Source organism: Ipomoea triloba, chromosome 4 (genome assembly GCF_003576645.1).
Source record: "Ipomoea triloba cultivar NCNSP0323 chromosome 4, ASM357664v1".
Classification (NCBI taxonomy): Eukaryota; Viridiplantae; Streptophyta; class Magnoliopsida; order Solanales; family Convolvulaceae; genus Ipomoea; species Ipomoea triloba.
The window spans coordinates 35038734-35059400 of NC_044919.1; the positions used below are offsets into that span (position 1 = coordinate 35038734).

Sequence of the window (20667 nt, forward strand, 5' to 3'; positions counted from 1 at the left end):
AAAGTAGTTATAAACAGATATTACATTGTAAGCGAGTCCATAGTTAATGATTAAAAGAGGGGGGGACAGTATTATGTGACCCTACAGATATCTTGGTTTTCTTGCTCCTTCAATTTCACCCACAAGCAACCCAGAACAACTGGCCAGAAGAATTCGAGACCCAATAAACGGAAGAAACATATGAGATTATAGACTGACTATGATGATGGCAGCCTCATCTTTATCCTCTTCTGTAAAATTCCATTGTCGTCCCAAGGCTTCACCTCACAATCACAGCAATGCTGCATACCCATTTCATAAATTTACTTGCAATTGGAACTCCAAGAATCATTCTTTAATGCTGCCAACTTGGATTTCATCTAATGGACGACGCCGTTTTGATGCTTTCAAGTCATTCTCTGGACAACAGGTGCAGAAACAGGAAGATGAACAAGTGTATGAATTTGAGAGGTTGTTTTCTAACCTCAATCAAGCTACTTTGAAGAGAGAACCAGGTAATTACTAGTATTATGCAAAGTTTTTATATTATTTTTTGAGAAAAGGATCAAATAGTCTTCTAAACTTTACATTATAAATTAATTATGCACCTAAATTTTAAAAAAGTGCAATTAAATCCTCAAATATGTTATTTTTATCAAATAAACCTAAAAGGTGCAATTAAATTCTCAAATGTGTTATTTTTATCAAATAAACCTCAAGTTGACATATTTGAGAGTTAATTACACTTTTTAAAAATTTAGGTACCTAATTGTTTTGATGTAAAGTTTAGGGCCTATTTGACCCTTTCTCCTGTAAAGTTTAGGGCCTATTTGACCCTTTTTCCTTATGTTTTGCATTCTTTATAATTATTTTCCTCTTACTTTGCTGTAGGAAGCCTTAGCAGTGCCATTTTTCTTGTTGCTGGCACCACAGTATGTTATAATTGTTTTTGTTGGATATTATCTCATTTCTGGAATATGGTTTTTACTGTTCTTTCAGATATGCACTAAATACTTTCATTCCAATGAATTCTTCATGAATAGATAGGTGCAGGGATACTTGCAATTCCTGCAGTGACACAAGAATCTGGGTTTCTTGCCTCTGCAGTGACCTGCATTGGTTGTTGGATTTTTATGGTAAATGAGTTTCCAGTTCCTCAACATGTCCTCTGCTATATATTTGTTATTCTTATTGTTATAAATGTTTCCTTAATATTGACTTGCATGACATGGAAAAAGTCAAAAAGAAGATTCTTTAAATTCAAGGGGTGCCTGGTTAATTTAATTTTACTCATAATTTGTCAGAATCTTGACTAGGTTCCAGATAATATTATTTTAGGTATTCCTTTTATTCTCTTATCCCTCCTGAACTCACCTATTGTTCTGTGTTCTTTTCATTTTAGAAATTATGCTTTGAACTCTGAAATTGTGCAGGTCACAACTGGGCTACTAATTGCTGAAGTGAATGTGAAGACTATGTGTGAGCTGGGTTCTGGTGGTGTGTCTTTGGTAATTTACCTAGCTGCATTTGATATGCAAATTGTACTTCCTTTATTTACCTTGAAAAATGAAGTTTATGTTTCAGCTCAATGCTACCTCCTCAGTATCTATCTATATATATAATAATGAAAGCCAATTTCAGTAGAATACAAATTTCCAATAACAATTTTTTATGTGATATATTGTGCAGCAGCAATCTTCAAGTATTTTAAAAATAAGATTACTATTAAGCTTCATGAGTTGAGAATTAAGAATGTGCATGTGCATGTGCTAGCTCAAGTATTATTGAATCTACCGCATTTATCTAATGTGAAATTGGATTTACATATTTATTTTATCAGTAGTCAATATCTTTTAAATGTGTACTTACAAACTTACTTGGGTTTGAGTTTTATTGCTATTATGGTCATACTCTACTCTTGATGATTTCAGGTGTCAATGGCCATGAGAACCCTTGGTAATACAGGGGTACAAATTGCTTGGTATGCTGTTGAAACCCTTAAAAAAGGATTTCTGTCAGTTTTCAACTCAATAACTGTTTTTCTGTGCATGGGTGTCCGTACTAAAGCTTTGCCTCCCTCACTCCCCCTTGCCCCCCGCCCCTTCCCCCTTTCTCCGAAACAAGTTAGAAACATAAATAAATAGTTATCCAAATATCACTGCAAATTAGCTAACACAATATACTAATTGTAGTAACAAAATGTCAATAATGTGAAGTTCATATGATAATTTTTCCATGCTAAGGCTCTTTCACCTTTGCAGGAAGTGCATACAGTAAAATGTTTACAATTAATTCAATTCTTCATGAAATAGAGCTTTAAAATGATAAAAAGGGAAAGGATGACTAATCACCTCTTCTTTCCCGATCTTTCCCATGCGCATCAATGTTAATTGGAGCCAAAACTACCATGTATTAAACGGCTCTTAAATTCTAGGTTGCATTGGCACTGGTTGGCTGGTGCAAGTGTCCAGTTAGATGTGAAGTGTGTTTGTTTGTGTATCAAAAGAGAATTCCCGGAGGACCTTTCCATCATACTACTATAGTTTCTTATACAATAAGATCAGATATTATAGTCCTTTATTAGCAGCATCTGAGTATCTGACTAACTAATTTTTGACATGATTTGCATTGTTGTTTATATTATTGCAGCTGGTCATACATTTTCATTCATTATGCTCTTCTTGTTGCTTACGTGGCTCGCTCTTCAGATATATTAACAAGCTTTCTTGGCATTCCATTGTACGCCCAGTTTTCTTTTATAGTTATGAGAAGATAATGTGTGGTATTTCCATTGTATACGAGTCTGAAATTATGCATCAATGGATTATATGCTGCACTGAGTTTTCTGTCAAATTGCTCATGCTAAAGTTGTCTTCTCTTGAAAAGAAAAAAGTAGTCTCATAAACACTTCCATCTCACAATCATTTAAATAAATCATAAGAAGGAAAGGAGAATCATTAAGGCTCCTTACCACAATTATTTGATATCTATAAAGGAAAATAAATCAATTCAAATAGCAAAGATATTTTAGAATCAATTAATCAGTCTCCTGGTTTTCTAAATCATAACAACTTGTTATCCACTGTATACTCTTTGTTTGTTATTTCCAATAACTCTTTAATAGTACAATACCGTAAGATGTAAGTACTTTCATATTTTTGTTAGGTGTTGATGGGCAGCATTATCATTGCAGATGGGAAACTGCAACACTGTTTTCACTGCTTCTAGGAGGCCTTTGCTTATTTGGAAGGTTTGGTGACTTTGGTCCCATTTCCTCTTTGTATCTGTGACCTTGATTTTTCTTCTCAAATTTGGTCAATAATATCTTCAGATCTAGAATAATAGCCTGTTAAGCTATCCATGTAGAGAAAAAATGCCTCTTAAAAAACTAGCACTAAGAGAAGGCTCTAAATTATCACATTATTTTCTTCCCTATGATTAATGAAGGAGAACTTTGAACTATATGGGGTTATTGCTCCCTCTTTTGCTTCAATTTCTTATTAGCCAGAGAATCATTGGAGCAGTTAATGGTGCCCTAGTCCTTGGAATCATTGCCTCCTTCACAGCTCTTGTGGTAATTCCAATATTTGATTGACTAAAATTCCTCATATAATTTTGGACACTTTTTTTTTTTTTGGAACATATGCAGAGTGAATGTTGTGAATGTTTTATCACATGTAAATCAAATCCAAACTTTTGCTTGTTACACCACAGATATTTACAAGAGGATTCTTATAGATGAACAGTATTACATGACACAATAGTTCATCTTTTATTAATTGATGCACAGAACATTCTACCGATGGTATAGAGAGAAATTTGATTGCCTGTGAATCTGTGATATCCCTTAGGTTGTTGCTAGTGGAGACTTGCACTGGGAGGCTCTTCTGAAAGCTAACTTTGAAGCTGCGCCTCAAAGCATACCCATAATAGCGCTTTCCTTTGTTTATCAGGTGAGAAAGCTAAACTAAGGAAGTGGACATTTTGTTACAGTTTTTCCCCCGTTTTCATGTGTAATCAATTACCGACTTGTTGGTTTCAGAATGTAGTCCCTGTTCTCTGTACGAATCTCGAAGGAGACCTGTCAAAAGTAAGGTGATAAATCCAATGATCACCTTTTCTCTTTGTTATGGAATTTGTAGCATTATGCTGATTTTCTTTTCTCATAATCTGTTTATAAATTATATTGAGTATACTCACAATGAATGGCTCATTTATATTTGCACCAGATTGCAGCAGAAATTCTTTTAGGGTCCGTTTGGAAAGCAGGAAAATGACTTCTGAAAAATGTTTTCTGGAAAATGAGTCATTTTCCGGAAAATAGTTTCATTTCCGGTGTTTGGATGTATTCTGGAAAACTGTCTTTATGTGTTTGGTTCATTTTCTGGAAAATGGTTAGAATTGTATAATTAAACATTGTAATTATTTTATTTAAAATATAAAAATTATAATAATATTATTTATTAAAAAATAGAATTTAAAAAAAAAATAAAATAAAATAAAAACCGTAAAACAACAGGTTTCCGGCGGAAACCCGGAAACCATGGCGGAAACACCGAAAACTCGTAAAACATTTTCCGGAAGTCATTTTACGGGTTACCAAACACACCCTTAATTTAAAATCTACTGTTCTTTGAAGATACAATATTCAGCTTTTAATTCACCTTGCATTTTAAGCACGTATTAGGTGTTGGAAATTTTTTGTCAGGAACATCACTTACTTTTATAGCCCTGCAGGAGTGCAATTATTCTGGGAACTGCTATTCCGCTTGCTCTCTTTCTTGTTTGGAATGGCGTTATTCTTGGAACAATTGGCGCTCCCGAAACAGGCTTGGACAAGATTGTTGACCCTTTGCAGCAGTTGCGATCTGCAAATGGAGTTGGGGTCTGGAATTTGATTCACCATTGCTTAATATATTTTTCGTTGGCTTCTTGATTTTATTTAATTATTTATATTTTGAATTTGTTAGGCTTCTTCGTGATTATATGCCATGATCACAGTAAAGTTTTTGGTAAATTTACGTAAAGATCACTAAAGTGGCTTCGTTTTGTTTGAATGTGATAATTTGCAGCCAATAGTTGATGTCTTCTCACTTTTCGCAATCGCTACTTCTTACATTGGATTTATCTTGGGCCTCTCGGACTTCCTTGCTGACTGTGAGTGCATTACTTCTATGATTTATTAAAGTCTTCATTGATTCTCCTTTTTAAAAAAATATTTTCTTTTTTAAAATAAAGAAAATATGCTATAATCTTGGTCTCAACTTCATTGATACAGAAGAAATAACCGTTAAGTTTCACTTGAACAAAGACTTATCTGTTGCTTTCAGTTTTGCCACCTCAGTTTGTCTACGCCTATGAGCATATTCTCATTTCTTTACGGGACTTGCATGCACCTATGAGCATCGTTTTACTTTTTCACATAGCTGGAACGCAATAGCATAGCTTTAGTTGGATGTTTTGGTCTTTATATCTTGGTGCATTCATCACTGATGGCCTGCAATATTCATCATAGATCTGCTAGTAACTTACTACTTACTTGTCGGTTTACAGTGCTGAAATTGCCCTCGGGCCAAAACACACTGCCGTACCTGCTTACTGTGGTTCCTCCATTGATACTATCGTTGTTGGATCCAGAGATCTTCTTCAAGGCATTGGATTTTGCCGGGACATATGGAGGTAAGGGCATGCCTTATGTGAAGCACACTAAATTTTTTCTCGTCTGCTAGACTATACGAATCCTGGATTCTGGCTGGGGTCAAGAATCTGAACAAGTTGGAACACTGTATAGGTTTTGGTCAGAGGAACATATCGGGTGCATGATGGTTCATATTGAATCATATTTTGCAGCGATGTGAACTCTATAGAAGATTATAATTATAGATGTCATTCCTCTTGTTGAGAGGAGGCCAGTGAAGGGCCAAGTCCATCAATTGATGGCTAGGAAGATTGTTGGGCGAAGGCAGGTTAAGGGCCAAGTCCAACATCCTACCTCTCGAAAATGTGATGGTGGTCTATAAGGAAATAAAGTTGAGCCTTTGCTGTGAGCTATAGCTTTTAGCATAGTGATAAGCGCTTGATTTTAACAAGTGGTATCAGAACTGTGCAGTTAAGACTGGTAGGTGCTGGGATCCATCAATTGGTGGCTAGGGGGATTTGCCTCTCGAAAATGTGATGGCGGTCTATTTCACAGCGATAGCTTTTGGCATAGTCGTAAGCATTGATCTTAACACTTCTCTAATTATTGTTTTACTGTTGTGGTTTTGTAGTTCTGGTACTGTTTGGACTCTTGCCTGCTGCAATGTCCTGGTCTGATAGATATTCAGAATCGTCGAAATCTCCGAGATTACCCCCTTTGGTTCCCGGGGGAAGGCTCACGCTGTCGCTCGTGCTTGGAGGTTCAGCGTTCGTCATCCTTTCCGAAATACTAGAGAACTTTGCTCATGCATGAATGGATGTGTGACCATCCATCTGCAACCCTCATTTCTTCACTTCTCAGTTCCCTACTGCACTGTTACAAAGTGAATTGGCAAATTGAATAGTTGAACATTGTTTAGGCTACAGTTTCATCAGATGCATATTTGAACTTGTTGCTGTAACAGAAAACTGAATATCATAATAACATAAATTCACCTCTATCTGAAAGTGCGTTGTAGGTGAAATCTTTCTTGCGATCCTAGTCGGTAAAGGACAACTTTTACCAAAAGTCAAACTTAGAACATTGTAGCTACCAAGTCAATTGTCTGATCAAATTGGTTGGGTTGCTGCTTCCATCATATAAAATCTAGAGAATCAAACTTTGCATTTGAGAGCATTTGCAAGGCCCCTAAATGCAATCTACGGAGTATTATGTTTCCTATACCTTTTCAGAACACCTTCCATTCCAAATCTGACCCTATGCAATGTATGATAGCAAAAGCTTATGCCATTGTGATTGGTGGCTAAATAGGTAGGAGAATCCATCAAATTTAAATATTATATAATTTTCGCAAGAGTCAATGTGAGATTGTATCTACGCCCAAAAAGACAAGAGTTGCATGACGCTTTTGGGTTCATTCTGCCCATTCTCTGCCCAATATTCCAAACTTCATTCAGCTCTTGCAATGCTAAACAGACGCCAAATATCCTATTCATATGAAGCTTTTTTCAGTTCAAGAATGAACTGAACTTTTCTAAATAATTTAAAGACTTTATTTGGTCCTTTTTAAGCTGAATGCAATTACACTGAAAGAGGAGAGAATGGGTAAGAAATGTTTCATCGTGTACATCGCAATGCTACCATGAGAACCAAAGATGTAGACGACGCAGCTGAGGAACTTCAAAGGTCCCTACATACTTAAAAACAACACATTTCTAGTGACAACTCATTCTATCATTCGTTTAGAGACAAAAGTATACCACAGGGTTTACAAACTCATTGCGAAGAGCAGCTATTCTCAACAGTCATTTTCTAGCAAAAGCAGCATTTGAGAGCTAGTTATGCAGCAGGTAGACGTCACAATTGCATCTTTCGAGAAGGTTTGCGCTCCATTTTATGCCAACTGCATCAATGGAACCATAGTCGGTAAATTGAGATGCATAGGCAAAGAATGTTTACACTTTATACAGAAAACATCTACAGTGACACTATCTACAGGTTGGAGAGTAGATATTCAGCGCTCAAAGATGGATATTCAGCGCTCCCCTTTTAAGACCAACCAGTAAAACATTTGCATATCAACAAAGGGGGGAAAGGGACCAAGACTGTTAACTCCTTTTATTTCCAATTAGTATTTAAATATTATTGCCACAATTTGTGGAATTCTACTATGGTTGTACCTGCATACATACACTATGAAGCTTTTGTTGCACCTTACTCCTTAATCTACAGCCATTGCTTCTGGAACTGCACCAGTATCCTCCACCCCATTCTTATGATCATCCATTGCTGTCCTCATCTCCTCAACCAAACTCCTTTGCTCTTCCTCGATTGTGTTTTGCAGCTCATCAACCTGAAGGAAAAATGGTTTAGCCATTATCAAAGCATAAATATAATTATCAGAAGAAAGAAATTTCACCTACTGGATGGACACATAAATAAAAAGGATTTAGGCACTAATTTTATTGATTTATTAGTTAAGAGTATATCAAGAGTTGAAAATATAATGGTTATTAAGTTATTTCCTCTAAAATAATACTCCGTAACAATCAGAATTTCTCAGAGATATATAAAGCTTGTTACTTAGAGTACGTTCATCATGTATGAAACAATATGGAGTCAACAGAATCCTATCTTTGGTAAATAGTACTCTGTATTACGCAATACCAGATATGCTATTAGGACTCAGGAGCCCATAAATCTTGAACCTCTGTGAAATCCACTGAGTAATTCAACTTTGACCTCCCCACTTCTTTAAAACAACCAGAAAAAGGAACTACATAATTTTGCCTTTTCTCCTCTTATTAGTTATGGCAAAAAATTCCTACAATATTATTCGTATGATCATTTCAAACGTTAGCTTGCTATATTTCTATTGCGAGGTATACCAATAGTCATTTTCCCTTTACCCTTCCAACTTCTGACGAGTAGTTTTCAGTTCTTGCGTAAGATAATTTATCAACAACCTTCCTAGTTCATTCTAGCCACAGAATGGTTTATGGACAATGAATTAATCAAAACTTGTAAGCTAAAACTTTTAGAAGTTTAGAAAATTAGAATAGCAAACAACCCATTTAATAGGGGAAAGGAACAAGAGTGGCAAATCTTTTTATCAAACAAATGAATCACTTCTGACAAGTAATTTTCACTAGCAGCAATAAATGGTTTTTTTCCTAGTTCATTTCTAGTCACAGAATGATGTATGAGCAATGAATAATATCAAGTCGTAAGCTAAAACCTTAGAAGTTTCTGAACAGTAAGATTTGATATCACCCATTTAATAGAGAAAAGCAATGACAAGAGTGGACTTTAGCCCTTGACTAATCACCCTTTGTTGGTCATCTTCATGTAAGTTCAATTATCAATGTCTACTTCAAGCACCAAAAGCACAATGTAAAACAAATGTAAATTCCATTTACACTTGGTCATACATACCACATGTAACAAAAGAGCAAACTGCTTTTTGCGCAGCTCCAATGTTCTTGAACTAGCAGTGTTCTCTGCCTCTAACATTCCAATCTCCTTCTCTAGATCTGTGATAACTTTTTGGGTTTCTGATCTGGGTGGCTGCATTGCGATCAACTTCCTAATTGCCTCACACTCCTCTTTGTGCTGCCTCTCTATCTTGCTCTCTTCAAGTTGTTTCTTCAGATCTTCTATATCATCTTGGGCCTGTAAAATCTGCCTATTAATTTCATCATTCAGGTCATTGAAATTCTCCTTCTCCCTAATATTTGCATCAATGACTGCTTTGCTTTTTAGGAGTGGAATCTCAAACGTGTTTAGCTCCTGCAAGAAAGCCTTGGAAAGTCTTTCACAGTCACCAAAGTTATCAGCTTCCTTCTCTACCTCCACAGCAAAAGCAGTGAACTTCTTTTGAAGTTTCTTTAGTTGCGGTTCACCCCTAGTGGTTGTTGTGCGAGTTAGAAGTCTGTGCTTTATGATCACATCATCTTCAAACTGGCCAAAAGCATAATGTGCAGCCACTGTCTCCCCCTTGCCAGCAACTTTCCTACCTTTGACCAGCATTTTATATTTATTTTTCTATCCTGCAAGAGAGCAACTGACTAGACATCAGGACGCATTACCACTTCAACCCTATCATTAGATGATCCCATGGAAGGTCAGCACATGCATACACCATTAATTTCAGAGACTAAATCTACATTCTACATTTGGCTAAAGAAATGTGTAAGTTATAAAGCAAAGATTATCCTAAAATAGCAAAAAGCAAACAGAATTTCCAAACAAAATCCAAATTTGTTTGACACCTGAACTCATAATGGATTACTAGGGGAAAAAAAGTATATCACTCAAACCTCAATTTTTACCCACAATTAAAAAAATAAAATAAAATTATGCAGTTTTTCACTACAGAGAACAATTTTTAAGCACATCGAATACATTTTCCAGTAGCAAACCAAAACACGCACAAATGAAAACCTTTTCTAGAAAACATTTCACGTTTACAAATCAGGTAGAAGTTTCCACATAATTACCACAGCTCTAAGTACAACAGAGAAGTAATTTTGCTGTTCACGTTAACTAATTTAGTCAAAACACCAAGAGTGGAAGAGAAATTTATGAGAATCAGAGAGATAGAGATGTCACCTGCGGAGAAACGGAGACGCAAACAATGGAGGAGTGGTCGGAAAATGGTAGGGTTTCGGATCTGGCTGCCCGGTCAAAAAGGAGCTAAACCGTTAACAGTGGTTCCACAAGGGACTTCTAACGAAAAATAGGATTTCCCAAATTCTTGCTTGGGTTGCTATAGGGTGTATGGTATATGTCTATATGAATCCGGATTGGTTTGGTGAAAAATAATTGAAATTGGACTGAATTTAAATTTTACAAAGAAAAATTAATTTAAATATTGATTTTATTATTTGATTTGTGATTAGAAATAATTAATATAAAGATTCAAATGTAATATGTGGGAGTAATATAATGTGTGATTAGAAATAATTAATTTAAATTTAAATAAGACTTTATGTTTGTAATTTTTCTTTAAAATTGGTAAAAACTAAAATACCAATGAAAAATAAGGAAATCATTTTTCTCAGTTTTAATGAATTCATTTTTTATTATAGTAAGTTCTCCATTAATTGAATAAGGTAAAATCTATTACTAGTTTATGATTGTTCAAATTGAGTACAGACACGATTCTCCCTAGCTTAATTTTTTCGTCCATTCGTGGTCAGTGTCTATGTTGGGAGAGTATGAATGTTCAGGAGATGTGTGAGCGGTGTGCAAGTATGGCTTTGTCGGATGAGGACAATATCTTCGTTGTGCATAATGATGAGGGATCGGTCGGTGGTCTGGTAGCAAGGGGCAAGCAGTGGTTTATGGTGGGCGCAACTCCTAACCGACCAGGCCATTTGGTTTGAAGCCATGCATAATGTTTTCGTGTCGAATTGGAGACCTTTTGGGGGTGTAGGTGCGTATATATGATATATTGAGCAACATTTACCAGTTTCAATTTTTTGTATGGAAGACGGCTTCAGGCCCTGATTGTTTAATAACCACATGTTAACATGCAAGATTATCAGTCTAAGGAGTAACATGCTGTTATAAACCTAAACGAAGTTGAGTTCTATGTTCAAATACATGACTTACCATTGGACTACGGTATAGGGAAGGCGTTGGAGTAAATTGGTAATTTTGTGGGGAGGCTTATTAGGGTGGATGAAGATAACTTCAAAGGGATATAGCGGAGTTTTTACCGAACCAAAGTTTCTATAAACACTGAGGCGTTGATGAGGAGGGAGATGACAATATAGAGAATGGAGGGAACCATCTTTTAGGTTTTATTTAAGTACGAGAGGTTGAATGCCTTTTGTTTCTATTGTCTGAAGGGTGGGTCACACTATGCAGTTTTGCGTTTTGTTCTTAGGAAAGTGCAACCGAAAGACTATCAATTTGGGGTTGAGCTTAAAGGGGTTGGACGAAGGAGTAGTAGTAATGTTGGGCAGCCTTGGCTAGTTATGGATGATGGGGGCAACTAGGTAGTTCACGAAGGGGCGGAAGGCGTGGGTGTGGGGGTGGATGGGGGAAGGGAATTGCCGCGTTGCAGGACTATATTGCGGTAGGAGAGGGAGGAACGATAAGTGTGTTGGTGAAAATGATAAAGGGGGAAGGGAACCTAGGGGACATGCAGTGATGGTGGGGTTATAGCCATGTGCGTTACATCCTCTAACTAAATCAGTTGAGTTACCATGATTTAGTGATTTACATCATTTCAGATGCTCTGTCCGACCGGGTGTGTGAAACGTTTGGGGTTGGAGATTCAGTAAGCAAATATCTAATATTTGTATTCAACTGAGTTACCATGATTTTGTAATTTATATCCTCTCAAATGCTCCGTCCGACTGGGTGTGCGGGACGCTTGGGGTTGAAGATTCAGTAAGCAAATACATAACCTATGTATTCAACTGAGTTACCATGATTTAGCGATTTACATCATCTCTGATGCTCTGTCTGACTGGGTGTGTGGGACGCTTGGGGTTGGAGATTCGACCCGTTGAAAAGAAAGAAAAGACAAGTAAAACATTATAATGATAATTATAACCAAATATCAATACATGGAATTAAATGTCAACATATTTACTCAAGTCAACTAAAGTTTTTACCAAAATTTCAATAAATGCTATAACAAATTTTATATGAAAATTGTACAAAACGAATAAAAAATAAATAAACAAAAAGAGTTCATAATCGCACTTACAAAAACTCATAAAAAATTGTAAAATAACTCAATTGATAAAGATGCTTTTAATGATCTTAAAATTTTCAATCAGTGAAATTTTATTTATGCATGGTAAAAAACTAAAATTTAGGGTTTTATGAAATTTATGTAATTAAAAAATATAATTTTAATCGTTGTATATGAAAGTCGTAAAAAGTTTAGGAACGAGTAAAACACGTGCGTGAGTATGAGTGAGTAATATGTAAGCAGAAACCTTAATTTAGATAGTATATAAAGGATCCATCGTACTTGTTTCCCCTCTTTTCCAGTCTTTTCGTTCTCCGAAACCCTAATCGGAAAACCCTACCCTTTTCTGCACCGCCATGGCCAAGAAGCGGAAGAGCCGAGCTTCATACCAGCCCGAAATCGAACCAGAACCGACCCAAATTCAAGAGCCGGAGCAGCCCCAACCCGAGCCTGACCCCCAACTGGAAGCACCCAATGAAGAACCAGAACAAGAGGTAGAAGAAGAAGTAGAAGAAGAAGAAGTGGAAGAGGTAGAGGAAGAGGAAGTAGAAGAAGCGGATCCAGAAGAAGAGGAAGAGGAAGAGGAAGAGGGCGAAGAAGAGGAGAAGCCGGAAAGTATGGAAGCAGATGTTTCGAAAAGCGATGCAAACCCGTCAAACGATGCCGTTTCAACTGGAAAAGCTAACGGCGAGGAGAAGAAGGCTGAGGTGGAGGAATTCGACGATGAGCCACTCGAGAAGGTTCTGGAACCATTCTCGAAGGAACAGCTTCAAGTCATAATTCAGGAGGCCGTGACCAAACACCCAGATTTCATGGAAAATATTAGGAATTGGGCCGATAAAGATCCAGCACACCGGAAAATTTTCGTGCACGGTCTTGGTTGGGATACAACAACTGAAACCCTAACCAATGTCTTTGGGAAATATGGGGAGATTGAGGATTGCAAGGCCGTTACCGATAAGGTCTCAGGGAAGTCTAAAGGTTACGCCTTTATACTTTTCAAGCACCGGAGTGGAGCCAGGAAAGCTTTGAAAGAGCCCCAGAAGAAGATTGGGAATCGGATTACCTCATGCCAGCTGGCTTCAGCTGGGCCTGTGCCAGCCCCTCCTCCAAACCCCCCTCCTGTTTCAGAGTATACCCAGAGGAAGATTTTTGTTAGCAATGTTTCAGCAGACTTGGACCCCAAGAAGTTGCTTGAGTTCTTTTCCAAATATGGTGAGATTGAGGAAGGACCTCTGGGGTTGGACAAGCATACAGGGAAACCAAAAGGTTTCTGTTTGTTTGTTTACAGGTCTGTTGAGAGTGCAAAGAAGGTGCTAGAGGAGCCTCATAAGATTTTTGAGGGGCATACACTGAATTGCCAGAAGGCAATTGATGGGCCAAAGCAGAATAAGAATTATTCACAGCAGCAACAACATCAGCCACATTATCCCCAACATCAGCAACATCATTATTATCAGCACACAGCTAAGAAGGGGAAATATTCTTCTGGTGGTGGTGGTGGAAGTGGAGCTACTTCAGCAGGACATTTGATGGCTCCAGCTGCAGGGCCTGGAGCTGTTGGGTTCAATCCAGCTGTGGCCCCTGTTCTTGGACAGGCACTCACTGCATTGCTTACAACACAAGGAGCTGGACTAGGGATTGGTAATCTGCTTGGAGGACTTCCTGTGAATCCTCATGGGGTTCCACCTGTGGTGAACAATGCACCGGGATATGGGGCTCAGAGTGCCCCAGGAGGCTATGGAGGTCATCCAGGAATGCAGGGAGGCTATCAGAACCCAGCTATGGGGCAGGGAGGAGTGAGGCCACAAGGTGGTGCCCCCTGGCGTGGTCATTAGGCCTGGCAGAAGGTATACTACTATTTGGTGCTTTATTGGTAATTTGCTTCTACAATTAAATTGCCTGGTTATCATGTGCATTATTTTGGTTTTTGAGCCCACAATAATACAAATATGGACCATTTAATGCCTTTAACCATTCTTAAAATCATAAAAAAGAATGTTAGATATGCTTTGTAGAAAAGGATGATGAAGCTCAAAACTAACTTTATGAACTATTTGATGCATTTTGCTGTTCCTATCAGAAAAATGTATACTTGCTTGAACTTGTTTGGAAAAATCAAACAATAAGTTTACTTTTTTGAATTTTACCGAGAGTGAGTGAACTAAAGTAGGTAGCATAGTTAGATTGTTTTGAACTTGATCTGTTGTATTTTTTGGAAGCCACTGACCTTATGATGTTTTAAAAGATATATGATTTTTATTAGAATAGAGACTATGCAAAGAAATGTAAGAGTGAAATTGAACAACCTAGCTAGGACATTATGATAGCTAGGAGCCTATGATACATTGATACTTTAAACAAAGAAAATGAGAAAGCTGTGAATTTGTTTTAAAGCCTTTTATGCTTGGAAGTACCTTCACTTGAATGGTGTAAGATACTAAGATATAAAACAATGAAACAGTGGTCAAAATCTTCTATCAAGGTGACTAGTAGAATTCCATCTAAAACTGGGCAGCCCAAAGATGACAACTCTAGCACCTATGAGACCAGTATATGGGGTAGAGAAGGAGAAACAATCTGCTTTATCTTATGATGTTAGATAGTTAAAGAGAGAATGATAATACTCAAGGTGAAGCATATGAGAACTAGAGTAGTATTATGCATCCACTTGATGTCAGTGAAACATTTGAATATTAACAGCAAAGGACATAGCGTCCAGGTCTCCTATCCTTTCTAATTATCAATTTGTAACAGATTATGTTAACATGGACACATGGTAAACTGCTTTAAGCTACCACGCCGATTTCAGAAGCTCACTGAAATTAAAAACATGGTGCTATATTGCTATGGATTACTTTATATCTAGACGGGACTTGGAAAGGTTGTGCCCAAAACTAGTTTTCATTCCTTTTGGAGTTGAATAGATGTAATATTGCTTAATGCTTAATGGATTGGACGGAGGTCATTGTCCTGAAGAAATTGAACACAATATGTTCATCAGGGATGAAAGTTTTCCATTTAGCTTACGTAGTAACATATACTTGTTTTAAAAAGTTTTCTATTGGGATTTCTAGTAATCTCTCCACTAATTTTTGTATGCATTTAGAAGTTTGCTTGTCATAAACATTGTTTGATATCTTGCTGGAAGTTTTAATTGATACTTGCATCTTGGATCTCATGGCTTCAGTTATTTCCAACTGACCATGCTGCCATGGAATGCCCTACTAAGGTCAGTGAATTGTTTGAAGTCACTTTATTGTCTCGGAGGGCGTTAACTTACCTTGGATTTATGAAGTTAGACTATTTTGTCATCCCCCCATTTGAATATACTTGAGTGATAATAATTGCTAGATTTTTCTCTAAATGACTTTCTAATATTTTCATGTTGCCATGGAACTTTAGGGTGCAGTTACTTTCACATTCATTTCTTCTTAACATTTTACCCAAATTCTTTTGCCCACAAAGGTTTTTATGTTTTACCTATTCAATGTGCAGATTCCTTCATAAATGCATCAATCTTTTTGTTTTGGACTGGTGATTCTTCTGAAGTTCCAGAATCAAATGCAAATGTCGTATTTTTATTGTAGCAAAAAGTTACTGTTTGTTTAAAGACTGGAATCTTGAATATGTATCTTTCTGTTTTCTTCAAACACTTTCGATCTAGCAGTTGTTTTCTAAAACTATGGCAATGACTATGGTCTATGTAGCATTTTGATTTCAGTACTTTTCTGTCTAAAATGATCTGAGAAGCTGGTAGGGTTTCCTTATCAATCTCTCTCCGGAAATTTAGTTTGGTGGTTTTGCAATCGTTTTCAACATGAAGCTATTAATATTTCTTTTTAATTTTTATGGGGCCTTTCTTACTGTCACAAAATTTATTATAATATGAATTTGCTTGTGTGAAGTGCTTTGTATTTGATTACTCCTCAGTGTCTTACTGCCCTACCCCTTCACACATGCACACAAGGATTACTACAAGAGTTTTGAACAGTAGATAGTGAGCCTTATGAGAAAGGTTTATTAAATGTATCTGCATTTTTGCTGATAATTTTGTGGCTGGATTATGATCTAACTTATTTCACTGGCTATCTTCTAACAGCTGATATTGCAGGTGACTTTGCTGTCTTCTTTCCCTCTTCGTTCTATAAGTTCCACATCGTCTAAAATTTTCAATGCTTAATTGTTGAACTTGGTTTAATATTTTCCATCAACAGCTATTTCAAATAAAAAGGCAATGCTTTCTTACAAACAATTTTAAGTGACATGAGAAGTTTATGCTAAAAAGACTCTTGCATTTCTATTGCTCATTCTACGAGTTCTACATCTTTTTAAATCTTTTTCGGTTTGAGAACAATATCGATGTGATTGTTTAACTTGGTTTCACCTTTTTCCATCAATAGCTAATTAGCTATTAAAAATTAGAATAGTTCTACTTCCAAGCAAAATTTAAAGGAGCATTGATAGTTTCCGACTTTCTGCAAAAAAGACTTTGCCTTCGGCACATATTCTATTGGGTTGTTAACTGAATCTCCTTCTGATGCTTCATATTTTTCCAAACCGAGTCATGTACTCGTGTTCCTCATCTTTGTGACACATTCCTTTTTTGCATCTGTCTTCACTATTTCTTTCTTCCCCACACTTGTGCATTCCGGCTAATATTCACATGGATAGTCTTCATTCTGCCTTAATCCCTCTTTATGCTAGTTTTCATGAAGTGGAGGAATCTGAGCAACAAGTAGACACCAAGGAGAGTTTTGCACCCAGTGAGTGGCTAACTTTTCTTCCTGGCATTGCAATGTCATGCAAAATCTGCCAAATGGAATCTCTCACATTTGCATGACTGACAGCAGATATCTTCTTTGGTTGATTAAATTAGATCCTGGAGCCTGTTCACATAATCACATGTATTATCGTAACTGTTTGCGAGTTTTAGTGAATTTCCCTTTTTTCCTGTTAAAAAGTTTGGAAACTGTGTTTGGCATCTTCTCTCTCTCTCTCTCTCTCTCTCTCTCATGATTCTTGGGGGATTGTCTTAAACTTGTTTTGTTTTGCATTGATTCAAGACTTGAACCCTGCCTTAATCTTAGCAAGGGCTTCCTACTGGTTTTTATTAATCAAGCTTAGAGATGCTTGTGAATATCAGTTAGGTTTTATGAATTTATGGGCTGTTTGGTTGGATGTAGTTGCAATGCAATTACAACACAATTCTTTGGCCATCCGAATTACCCTTTTTGGTTGTAAATCTAGGGGCATTCTTGTCTTTTCAAAGGTTATGGTAAGAATTGTGCCACACACTCAAGTCTTGTTTTCTCTCATGGATGTTGATTTCTAATGCTCCTTTAGCTTGGTATGATTTGGGTTTGGCTTGTCCCTCCGGAGAAACATATAGGCTATTTATAAGTAGGGGTATTCATTTGGTTAATCGTTCCGAACTGTTTTAAGAGGGTCAGTTTGCATGTGATCAGTTATAAGTTTACAGTTAATTTACTAAACATTTTTTTACAATAAGCTAATGCTATTAACTCATTAACCTAATCAACTAATAGTTACTAAATGCCCCTATTGTTTTCCCATCATTATTATTACTCCCTCTATCTTATTTTTTCTGTCATATTTACTATTTATTGGTAAAATCAAAATTTTCTTATTTGTTTATTTTTTATTGACAACTTAGATGGTTTACATTCTTGTGATTCTTTACCACCAGCTAAGGTTACAAAGCAAATTTCTCTCATAGGCAGTGCATATTGGATAACTGCAAACTTTGCTAGGAATAAAAGAAAACATGCAATTGAATTTTCTAGAAGTATACTTTCTTTTAAGGGGACATTGTTGATTGAGTATAAGAAAAAAAAACCTATGAAAAATTTTGTCAGCAGAGATGTGGATAAAAATGACAAAAAAGAACAAACAACTCCATACCGACTTGCGAATTCAGTTCATGTATTATATGTGGTTTTGGTCATTTATTACTAATTGCGTACCGAAAGGAAATGTGTTTTCATTATTTTATGTTGTGATCATTTTTGTCAACTAGACTGTGACTAATATTTGAAGGAAATATGAATTGAAATTTAAAAGAAATTAAGGCCATTTCAATCAATAATAGCTCATTTCTATCCATCAAATTATTAAAAGTGGGTTCAAACAATTCTGTGGGCTTAGAATTGCATATAAGTTTTATTCAGTTACAAGTTGTGTGACAATCTTGTGAGATTTTATTAGGAAGGGGCAAATGTATTTTTAAAATTAAAAATATGAAAGAAAATAAAAGTTGAGTGATAATTTTGTTGGGTGGAAGCTTAGAGATTTAAGTCCAACATTCTGTCATCGAAACATGTCGCTGATTGCTATGCAAGTATAAATGATTAGAATTGCGCATTTACTACGTACTAGCTATATCTTTTGACGTAGTACTAAGTGCTTGATCCTAATAAACATTTATAGTTGGACACTAGTAGTGAAAATAATACTAAATTTATAGGAATAAAAGCAACAATAACTTTTCTATTTTTCAAATTTATAGGCAATATAATAATCATACATTAAAGAAATAAGTATTGTTTGCCAATGGGGACCGGGGTGTGAATGTAATGCCATGAGCTGAGGGACTATTTTTCTAATTTTGAAATCTTACTCGTCACAAACGTGATTAGTCCTGCTTGGATGTAGGAAGTGGGTTGGGAATGAAGGTCCGGGGGCAGGGGATATATCCCCCGCACCCACCCAGCCCCATTACCATTCCTACATGGGGTGCGAATGTAGTGCTGTGTGAGTTGAGCGAGTGTTTTTCTAGTCTTGAGATCTTACTCGCCACAAACGTAATTAGTCTAAACACACATACATATCATTAATGAAGAGAAACTCTTTTTTGCCAAGCACCTTGTATTCAGATGGTAAAGTAGTGGCTCTCTCGTATGGGAGGTTATGAGTTTAAGCCACATACTACAATGTAATGGAGTTAGTTGTATTTAAAAAAAAAAGAATTTTTTTTAAGCTAGGATATTAAAAAATAAAAAGAAAAAGCCTCTAACATTATCTATATCCCAACTAAATATTTTCACCCTCTGACCATTTTAGACGTGGAATAATTTTTTTAAAAAAGTTATCAATACCATCTATATATATTACTAAATCTTTTTGTAATACCAATGTTGCCAAACTCCAATCCATAATCCTCAATCTTGAGCTCCGCCACCAAAACCTCCTCCGATCCGCCACCGCATGCTCCGGCGAGATGAAGAATCTTCCGAAGAAGAGTTTCAATTACTGCGCTTTGTTCGTCTTCTTCTCTACCCTCCTCTGCATCTCCCTTTGCCTCGCCATGTCTATCCAAATCTCCCTCACCCAACCCCGCTTCTTCCTCCGACACGCCACACTCCACAATTTCACCCTCACCGCCGGCGCCGGAAAATTTCTCACCACCAATATCACCGTCGCCCTCGCCGCCCAAATCCCGTACAGTCGCCGCGGCGTTTACTACGACCGCCTCGACGTCTACGCCGTGTACCGGGACCAGAAAATCACGCTCCCCGCTCCCCTCCCGGCGTCTTATCAAGCCTACAAAGACGACGTCGTTTGGTCGGCGTTTCTGAGTGGAAACTCCGTCCCGGTGGAGCCCGGCGCCGGAAAAATGTTGCTGAATATCGTGGTTGAGGGTTGGATTAGGAAGCATTTTTGGAATTTGGAGGTGGGTCCATGTCGTTTGTCTGCGAATTGCCCTGTATTTTTGGATTTTGGGTCGAGAAGTATGGAGTCTTCTCCGGTGCAAAGCTGCCATGTTGAGGTTCATGATTATTAGTTTTCTGGTATGGCTATGTTTTGTGCAAGTCTACAATAATGGAGGGAGCTAGGAAAAGGTCCAAGACTCCAAGCAAGTTTCCTCATTATTTTTAAAATTAAAACTTAAATTGGCTTATCGGCCAATTTTGATTTGTTTGACCACTATATGCTGTTTAATTCATTTAAACAGCCTAAGTGTTTGATTAATTAACTTTTTTTTTGTAATAATTCATTGGGCAACTTTTCTATATTTTTTTTGAGAAATTAAAGTCATTTTGTTTGACCACTATATGCTGTTTAAATAAGTGTTTGATTAATTAACTTTTTTTTTTTGTAATAATTTATTGGTTTTTTGTAATAATTTATTGGGCAACTTTTCTATATTTTTTTTGAGAAATTAAAGTCATTTTTACCAAAACATCTTTTCTACAATCAACATGCTACTTGGGTTTTTGTAATAATTTATTGGGCAACTTTTCTATATTTTTTTTTTGAGAAATTAAAGTTATTTTTACCAAAACATCTTTTCTACAATCAACATGCTACTGACTCT

At 36.7% G+C, this 20667-nt stretch overlaps 4 protein-coding genes across 10 annotated transcripts; 3 read left to right on the forward strand and 1 right to left on the reverse strand.

Moving 5' to 3' along the window:
- The first annotated feature begins 108 nt into the window (after positions 1–108).
- On the forward strand, positions 109–6641 carry LOC116017093 (tyrosine-specific transport protein-like). The gene is made up of 14 exons (XM_031257619.1): positions 109–494; positions 871–911; positions 1023–1115; positions 1413–1487; positions 1911–1960; positions 2629–2718; positions 3173–3229; positions 3484–3553; positions 3831–3932; positions 4022–4074; positions 4717–4864; positions 5052–5136; positions 5533–5658; positions 6249–6641. Exons 1-14 carry the CDS (start codon positions 200–202, stop codon positions 6428–6430), a joined length of 1467 nt encoding a protein of 488 aa, XP_031113479.1. The 5' UTR covers positions 109–199; the 3' UTR covers positions 6431–6641.
- A 506-nt stretch (positions 6642–7147) lies between these two features.
- Positions 7148–10380, reverse strand: LOC116014966 (THO complex subunit 7A-like). Of its 3 annotated transcripts, none has more exons than XM_031254942.1 (4): positions 10229–10380; positions 9053–9666; positions 7810–7970; positions 7148–7520 (listed from the first exon to the last, which is right to left on the reverse strand). In XM_031254942.1, the coding sequence occupies exons 2-3, from the start codon at positions 9644–9646 to the stop codon at positions 7839–7841; spliced, it is 726 nt and encodes a 241-aa protein (XP_031110802.1). In that variant the 5' UTR covers positions 9647–9666; positions 10229–10380; the 3' UTR covers positions 7148–7520; positions 7810–7838. The 3 variants fall into 3 exon arrangements, with proteins under 3 accessions (XP_031110802.1, XP_031110801.1, XP_031110800.1); XM_031254941.1 differs by having other exon boundaries at positions 7798–7970; positions 9053–9680; XM_031254940.1 differs by having other exon boundaries at positions 7798–7970; positions 10229–10379.
- Positions 10381–12607: 2227 nt separating this feature from the next.
- LOC116017871 (UBP1-associated protein 2A-like) lies at positions 12608–17315 on the forward strand. Of its 5 annotated transcripts, none has more exons than XR_004097982.1 (3): positions 12608–14179; positions 15520–15561; positions 15828–16175. XR_004097982.1 is itself a non-coding variant. In XM_031258526.1 (3 exons), exon 1 carries the CDS (start codon positions 12686–12688, stop codon positions 14165–14167), a length of 1482 nt encoding a protein of 493 aa, XP_031114386.1. In that variant the 5' UTR covers positions 12608–12685; the 3' UTR covers positions 14168–14179; positions 16432–16443; positions 17037–17315. The 5 variants fall into 5 exon arrangements, 4 of the variants coding, with proteins under 4 accessions (XP_031114386.1, XP_031114385.1, XP_031114384.1 ...); XM_031258526.1 differs by lacking the exons at positions 15520–15561; positions 15828–16175 and adding exons at positions 16432–16443; positions 17037–17315; XM_031258525.1 differs by lacking the exons at positions 15520–15561; positions 15828–16175 and adding an exon at positions 17037–17313.
- A 2007-nt stretch (positions 17316–19322) lies between these two features.
- LOC116017573 (NDR1/HIN1-like protein 1) lies at positions 19323–20364 on the forward strand. The gene has a single exon (XM_031258179.1). The coding sequence runs from the start codon at positions 19570–19572 to the stop codon at positions 20131–20133; it is 564 nt and encodes a 187-aa protein (XP_031114039.1). The 5' UTR covers positions 19323–19569; the 3' UTR covers positions 20134–20364.
- The last annotated feature ends 303 nt before the right edge of the window (positions 20365–20667 follow it).